The 8,196-nt window shown below is 52.7% G+C and overlaps 1 protein-coding gene across 1 annotated transcript in view; it reads right to left on the minus strand.

Moving 5' to 3' along the window:
• Positions 1-3,609, minus strand: part of NKX2-6 (NK2 homeobox 6) — a 3,846-nt gene extending 237 nt beyond the window's left edge. The window contains exons 1-2 of the mRNA XM_029942774.1: positions 3,217-3,609; positions 5-414 (exon numbers count right to left, since the gene is read on the minus strand). Coding sequence (XP_029798634.1) covers positions 5-414; positions 3,217-3,499 — 693 coding nt within the window. The 5' untranslated portion in view covers positions 3,500-3,609. The remainder of the gene's footprint in view (positions 1-4; positions 415-3,216) is intronic.
• Positions 3,610-8,196: the final 4,587 nt, after the last annotated feature.

An 8,196-nucleotide genomic window follows, 5' to 3' on the forward strand; every position in this document is an offset into this window, starting at 1 on the left:
CCGAGAAAGCCGGCGCGCCGGGGCCCAGGCACGGCTTGCCGTCCCGCACCAGCACGGGCACGGCCACCCGGCGCGGCGCCAGGGGGTGGCCCGCCAGTTCTAGGGACTTGTCCTGGCGCTGTCTCTTGCACTTGTAGCGTCGGTTCTGGAACCAGATCTTGACCTGCGTGGGCGTGAGCTGCAGCGCGCCGGCGAGGTGCTCGCGCTCGGGCGCCGACAGGTACCGCTGCTGCTTGAAGCGCCGCTCCAGCGCCAGCACCTGCGCCTGCGAGAAGAGCACGCGTGGCTTCCGCCGCTGCCGCGCCTTGGGCTGCTCCGTGCCGTGGCCGCGCGCGCCGTGGCCGGTGTCGCCGACGCGGAGATCCGGCCCCCTGGTCCCGCCGTGGAGGGGCGAGGCTGCGCCGAGGCCCGGCTCTAAAAGCACAGGAAGGAACAGCGTCAGCGGCCAGCCTCGGGCTCCCCTGAGCAGTTCCTACATGGTTCTCAAGGGACGCCCCTCTCTCCTGGCAGCCTTCACTTCGCGTTCCCTTCTGTTCCCTCCACTGACCCCTCATCCCCGTCCCTGTACCCCCTCCCCAAAGCTCTGTCGCTATTGTACCTGCAGGCACATAAGCAAATGTTGACACTCCAGGGTCTTCCGTGTACAGCCGTTTCCCAAAAGAGAGTTGATCAAGAATCTAAGACAATTTCATTTTCTTCTTAGAAGATCTGTGCGCGGGTGAGGGGTAGGGAGCGATTCTAGTGTGGTGGCGTTTGGGGAAGCTTTTGTCTCAAGGACCAAGTGTGAGCGTGGGTGCCTGTTAGATGGAGGTTGGCTTTGGGCTGCCCTGAGTGGAAAGAGCTGATGGAGAAAGGGAGAGATAGAGATAGGGATAGAGCGGAAACGTGGTGACGTGCTTGCCAGTGGCTTCCTGTCTGCCTGGTTATCCGTGGTGGGCCGCGGGGCTTCCCGGATTATTCAGATCCAAGCTCTGGGGCGGGCGCCCCGAATGTCTCCCACCTTCACCCCACCTTTGCACACACCCTTGTCTTTTGGGTCCTCAAGTGCTCCTCGGGCACCAGGGACCCATCCCATCTTTCTTAGATGTGATTCTCTGTGATCCAAATTAGCAAACTAAAATTAAACCAAACGAGATATTTCGGTTTCCTGATTCTTGGCTTGGAAACTGAGGTTCTCTTGGAGGTATATACAAAGTTTAAATCCACATTTGACTTTTAAAAAAGCAGCCTCTTTCTTCTTTGGGGTCTCTTTGGCTAGGAGGTGGTGCTGATTTTGACCTGACTTTCTCTTCCCAGGGTTGGTGCCCTAGCTGATCACTGGAGGCAGCTGTGTCTGAAAAACACAGAGATACCGCCTTTCCTCCCCTTCTTCCCACCTCTCTTCAATCTTGGCTAAGCTCTGTTTTAACTCAGGGGTGGGGAGAGAGGAAACGCTGAGTTTTCATGGAAAATCACATCAGGAGAAAATCAGGAATGTGGAGTGGCTACAAGTTCGGGGCAATATAGAGCAGAGCACGCCTGATTAGGGAAGGTGTTCCAACCCGACTCCAAATCCCCAACTCTGTTGACACAGTCACCTCGAGGCGGATGATGGGGGTGTTTGATATCTGAAGTTTGTGGAAATAAAAACTTTCCTCAGCCTTCCTTCAGCCTGTGCTCAGAGAAACTGGGGACATCTCACAAAGAGGAAAAATATTGACGGGTGTTTTATTCTTAGCAAATTAAAAAGTAACAACTGACCCTAAAAAACTCTGGAACAAGCAGGATCCCATTTGAGCCCTTGGCTTGCGTGGCACCTTCGTGCGTGCTAGCACCTGCACCCTCGGTCTGCAGCCCCTCTGGCCATGTGTCTCTGAAAGCAAGGTGGTCTGGGAACAGACGAGGGGCGCAGAGGCCACCAGGAAGGTTCAATCACTGTGGTGGCCCTGGGCTTAATCCCTGGAACCCGGTGTGGGCCTCTCCTCAGAGTGTGTCCCTGGCAGCCTCATAGATGATGCTGCCCACGGGTTCCCAGCTGAGGAGAAACGTGCCCGAGTGCTTTGGCTGCTAGGTGACAGCTGTGCTCCGAGGGCTGTGACACTTTCTCGACAAAGCCAGAGTGAACCCCTAAATTACTGGGCCTCTCGGAGGGAATTAGTGTTTAGAGTCCGCTGCAGAAAACCCAGGACTCTCTGAAAACATACAGCAAAGTTTACTGTTCTCCAGGCTTCTGGAGTGGGTGAATAACCAGGCCGCTAGTCTGCAAGCTACTCTGAACTAGTCCCTTTACTTATTCGTTTTAGCCTTGAACGGATGGGCCGTGGCTCTACCTGGCAGACGCGCAGGGAGGCTGCAGACGGAGGGGACCAGGCCGCAGAGAGGAAGAGTAGCTTTTTCATTCCTCGGAATGTGGAGGCTCTCCTGCGGAAGCTTCCCGAGTCTCAGGAGCCAAAACAACACAATTCACTGCCAGCTCCTTCCTGTCCCAAGGCTAGACGCAGGTGCCAGGCAGGCCTCACTTCCCCCGGCACGAGGTGGCACTTCCGAAGATCAGGCACGGAAACCCACCCCGTCCCGGCTCCCAGAGCTTCGAAACCTGGAGCTGCCCTTACTCTGTTTCCAGACACGCAGGAGTGCCCGCCAGCAGTGCCCTTCAGGCCTAGAGGCTCAGACACAACCTGATCTGGTCGCCACCTCTCTTTGTCCAGACAAGGAACCCAGGCAGAGGGATGACTGGGCCCGACAGGCCACTTAGCAAGCCCTGAGCTGAGGGTGGCCCCAGACCCGGCCGACTTTCCACTCCCAAAACGCTCGGCCGCTTTGATGGCTACACCGCTGGCAGATGCTTTAAGGTAGAGAGAGGGAGAAATGGCAAGGAAGACCCGCGGTGTAGGAGCACAGCTAAGATACCTAGAGGGTTTCGCTGTGAGAAAGGGAAGCTGGAGTTTCTGAGAAGTGTGGCAGTGACTGGGGGTGATGCGCTTGTGGGAAGCAGAGGGCGGGCTGGGGAAATAATGAACCCCCTAAGATTCAGGACCTTGTTTTGTTAGAGGAGCGGCAAGCACCTCGGGGTTGGGGGGCCCTGAGAGATCTGCCTTTTGGAATTCTCAAACGAGGGGAAATGGGGCGAAAACCTCAGAGCCGGAAAGACCATGAGATGCGCCTTAGTCCCACGCGCCAGCTGGCAGTGACCAGCACAGCCAAGATCCGCCCGTGGACCTCCGCGCGCGTACTTACGTGGCTCCTCCGCCGGCGCTGAGTCCATCTCTGCGACCGTCTCAGGGGAACCACCAGGAGATCCCGACGCGTCCTGCCTTCTGTCGCGGTTTCCGACGGGGGCCCCGCAGGGGCTGTGCACCTCTGACTTGCGCGGTTCTGGGGCCAGTCGCTGGCACTGAAAACTTTCAGGGCTCCCCCGAGCCTCCCGGAGTCGCAGGAAGTCGGGATCTATCTGCTCTGGCTCCAGCCTCAAGATGTCTTTGACCGAGAAGGGGGTGGAGGTGACAAGGTTCAGCGGCATCCCGAAGGCGCAGGAGGCGGGGCTGGGGTGTCCCTGGTCACTGGGTGTCGCCCTGAGCTTCCCGCCCGGTCGTTGCAAGCACAGCGGGCAGACGCCCAGTGTCCTGTCCTGCGCCTTCCTCTGGGCCATCCCTGCCAGCCGGGTGACCTAGGACGAGTGACGAGATCGCGGACCCTCATTGGTTCCGGCAGAAACCACGTGCTAATCCGTACCTTCCTCCCCAGGAGTTTTCTTCCCTTGCCCTTCGAATTCCTCTCCAAACTCCAGCCACCTCCCGGAAAGGTTTGGTTTGTGTCGACGGTTCCCAAAAGCCCGGAAAACGGGAGACGGTGCTGCGCGCCGCTGGTGTCTCGGTGAATACGGTAATGGAGGGAGGCGCAGAGGTCAACCTCGTCCAGAGGGGGCTCTCCGGGAGGCCGGGAGAGGATAGGGGGTGGAACCCTTGGTCTGCAACCCGAGCCTGTCCTTCCGGCCCGGCCTTTGCTCAACTCTCCACACACACGGCCGAGGAAAACTCAGGCGGAGACAGCTGGGCACCCGCGGGATTGGAGGAACATGCTGGAGTCTTAGTGGGCGAAGGGCAGGGGCCCCCGGCGGGGAGTTGGTTTCTGGAAGCAGAGGCTGGGCGCCGGAGGGGCGAATCTTGACCCGCCTACGCCTAACCTCAGCAGGAATCTTCTCGCTTTGAGCAGAGATTCGGTCTGAGGAACCCAGATGGCCACTTCCTAGGTAGAGCATCTAAGCTACAGTCGAGAAGACTGGGCAAGGGAACTTATATTGGGGGAGCCCCTTGGCCTCTTTGCAGGCTCCACGAGTGAGTGGGGAGGAGGAAAAGTACTAGCCCTAACTCTCAAGAAGGCGCCAGACGGGGGCTCCCTAGTACCTTCTCTTCCTCCCCTTTAATCTCCCTAAAGGTGATAGTTTTCTGCGTGCATACTTTCAGCGTGTATGGACTCGGTGTCGTTGTGTCCCTTCTCACTCCCCCCCCCCAACCCCCAGGGTACATAAAGCTTTGAGGAGCATTAGATCTTCAGAAAAACCCCTCGGAGACACCTGACAAGTGAAAGGAGACAGTGTGTTCAGTGGCTATGAACGTGAAGGAGGAGTCAACATATCTAGCCCTTCCTCTGGACACAACTGTGGGATTTGATTAAAGTATTTACCTCTCTAAACTAATGCTTAATTTTGAAGTGGGGATAAGAATAGGCTCATCATAGGACGATTGTGAGAACTGATATATGTGTATGAAACCATCATTTAATGTCCACCGCTATTACTCATGCTACATCGGTTCAATTAAGAATACATGCTTTAGGGCGATCGGTTTCAATGTACCTCTTAATCAAAAGAGATATTGCTAGAGTTCTTTTTTGAGATTTCAGATCAACTGATTCTTAGATAAGCCTTCTTAAGAGAATTCAATGTTTCAAGAACTGTCTGGGCTTTATTACTGCCTGAAATCCAGATAAGTTGAACTCATCTTCCTAGGCTAGTGGGCACAAAATTTTGGCACAGTTGATGGTTCAACCAAGTAATGATTTCTTATATATCATATCATTTAATTTTTACATCACTATACCCCAGGTATTTCCAGTTTACCCCTCCCTCCCTTCCTTCCTCCCTCCCATCATTCCTTCCTTCTTTCCTTCCTTCCTTCATTCTTTCCTTCCTTCCTGTCTTTTTCAGTAACCATCAGAGAGGTTAAGTGACTCCTGAGGTAGCCCAGCTCTCCAAAGGGAGGGCTGGTTGGAACTCTGGTTTTGCCCAAACAGTACAGCCCCACCTTTTTGTCTGAAAGAGACAACCCTTTAGCCCCAGAGATATCAAAGTCTGACGATGACATATACATTTATTTAAGTGTTTTTTCGATGATAAAAGTCGTCATGCACCCTTTGGGGGAAAAAAAAGGAAAATAAGGGAAAATTGAAGAGAAAACAAGATTCATCCAGAAACAACATTTAGCTTACCTCCTTATTTATAATATCTTGGCACAGAGTATATGCGAGTTTGCACATTTTAAATTTACATCATAAGCATGTCCAGCACTTCTTTAAAGAGTTTTTACAAATGTATTTGAAAATTACAATATAATTGCCCATGTTATGGATGGTCCATAATAGACTGTGTTTATAGTTTTAGATTGTATCTATTTTTGTCACTGTAAATAAAGCTTCAGAAACTATCTTTGTGCCTTCAACCTCGTCAACATTTTGGATTATTTCCTCAGGATAAATATGTAGAACCAATAGTAATGAATCAAATCCCACGACTTCCTAGAAAAAAAGTGTTATCATATTCTCCTCTCCGCAAAGGTGTAGGCAAACGTCTGGGAAGTGGGTATTTACTACAAGCACGCTGACCTCTGAAAGTGGACGAATTGAGGACATTTTCATCAAGACCCTCTCAGCTGGCGCTCCGCCCCCTCGCCTCCCACAGCTACAATAGCTCCGCCCAGTCCTCATCTTCCAAATTTGGGCTGGAGGCGACCCTGGGTGAAGACATCCAGCGCAAACCCGCTGCCAGTGTTTTATCCTACGGTGGAATTCTCCCGGGGTACTATTGCGCTCTAGGAAGACATAGAATAATGGAGGGTCTTGGCTTCAAAAGCCCTGAGTTCAAATGGTGCTCTCAGGTTGGGCCTTTTTTTTTTTTTTTTTTTTTTTCCTTTCTTGGTTTGTTGAAGATTTGGGACAGGAAAAGGCTTTCTGACCTTTTGCGACCGTCAGTTTCACGGAAGGGGCAGCTTTTGCTTAGGCTCCTTCCCACCTGGAGTAACCCTGGAGACTGGCGTGCGGAACGCACCCTAACCCTACGGGGAGAGGCGCTGGCCTTCTGCCTCCTGGCAGAGCGGTGGCGCCGGGAGGGAGCGTACTTCGCAGTACTGCGCTCAGCTTTGCTTGGTCTCCGCTTGCTGGGCTCTCGTCCTCTCCCCAAGTCACCTCCAGGACCCCCGGGACAGGCCTCGGTGACACCCCTTCCTCTTCTTTAGAGCTAGGGAGCACTGGGACCCCTCCCGCTGCGAGGCACAATGGAACCAATAACTTTGATCTTCGCCTAGTCGTTTGCAACCTTACCTGGGCCTGGAGCGACCCGGCCCGCGCTGGGGGGTGTGGAGGGGCGAGGAGTAAGCTAGGCCGGCGGGCTTAGAGAGCGGAAAAGCTGGGGAGTTCTGAGGCCCTCAGGCAGAGCTGGACACAGCCTAGACCGTGTGGTGCCAGGTGATGTGAATGTGTGTGTGTCCCTTGCTTAGGAATGGAAACATCATCATCTCTCCCTCATTTTATTTTAGAGAGCAGGGAGAGTGAAGGACAGGAGCAAACGGGGGTGGAGGAGAGAGAGAGAAAATCTTAAGCAGGCTCCACACTTAGCACAAGCCCTCCATGAGGCTCCATTTCACGACCCTGGGATCATGACCCTGGCAGAAATCGAGTCCGCTGCTCAAGGGACTGAGCCACACACGCACCCCATCGTCTCTCTACTTTCTTTTTTTTAAAAGAATATTTTATTTACTTATTTTTGAGAGAGAAATAGCATGAGCAGGAGAGGGTCAGAGAGAGAGGGAGACATAGAATCCAAAGATAGGCTCCAAGATCTGAGCTAGTTGTCAGCACAGAGCCCAATGTGGCGCTCAAACGGAGGAGCCCATGAGATCGCGAGCTGAGCTGAAGTCGGATATTTAACGGACTGAGCCACCCAGGCGCCCACATTATCTCTGTTCTTAAGATGCGATGGGGCTGGCCGTGCCAGGGATGTGAGTGGCCTTAGTCCACTTAGGTCATACAATAAATAAAATCTTCTCAAACCAAATTGGGTCCACCAGTGGGTTTGAAGCGCCTGCTGTGGGTCGGCTCGGTCCAAGCTCTGAACATACTAAGGGAATGAGTGGCCTCAGCCCTTTTGATGTTACCCCAGTCTTGCACAGGAGACAGACTTTTAAATTAAATCATTCCCATGCAGTGTGATACCGTGCACCATCATACAGAACCTGTGCAGGAAGTATATTGCACCTCTTCTCATTCACACTTAACAAAAGTCCTCCCGCCACCCCTCCCCCAATTTTTTTCAGACTGTCCTAAAACAAAGGGATTGTCTCTTTAAAACTCTTTAAAACAAAACCGGCAAGTCCCAATGAAGTCTAGCGTTGGGCCCCTTGGGCTTGTAGGAAAGTAACTAAGGTTTACACTGTAAGCACTGAAAGGTTTACACTGTACCAGGATCCCCATTAGGCTAGAGTAGGGCTCTGGGTCCATTGTCACAGTACATTCCCAGGGCCTAGGCTAGCAACTGGTACATAGTAGGTCTCCAGTAAACATTTGTTGGAGAAAGAAATCTACCTTGTTTGCCTGGGGATGGTCCCTAGGATACTCTGGGGACTGGTCTAGAGGTGTCTGGTCCACCCAGGGCCGGAGAAACTCTGAATTGCACACGATTGCACTTTCTCCTTTCCCACTACCCCTTTTGGTGGGGCCAATTTTTAAGTATTATAATAAAGTGGGGTTTTTTTTTCCAGTATGTGAAACATTAACATAATTCTAAAAGCCAAAATTATGCACAAAGAATATTCAAAAGCATGACCATGACACCTTTATCCTTTCTATTGTCATTCCCGGTCTCCCCCCCCCACTACCTTCCCCAGTTCCTACACACTCCCAGTCTCATCACTTTATTCTTTTTGTGTCCCCCTCAACAAATGATCA

The sequence above is a fragment of the Suricata suricatta genome, chromosome 1 (genome assembly GCF_006229205.1).
Source record: "Suricata suricatta isolate VVHF042 chromosome 1, meerkat_22Aug2017_6uvM2_HiC, whole genome shotgun sequence".
In the NCBI taxonomy this organism is placed as follows: Eukaryota; Metazoa; Chordata; class Mammalia; order Carnivora; family Herpestidae; genus Suricata; species Suricata suricatta.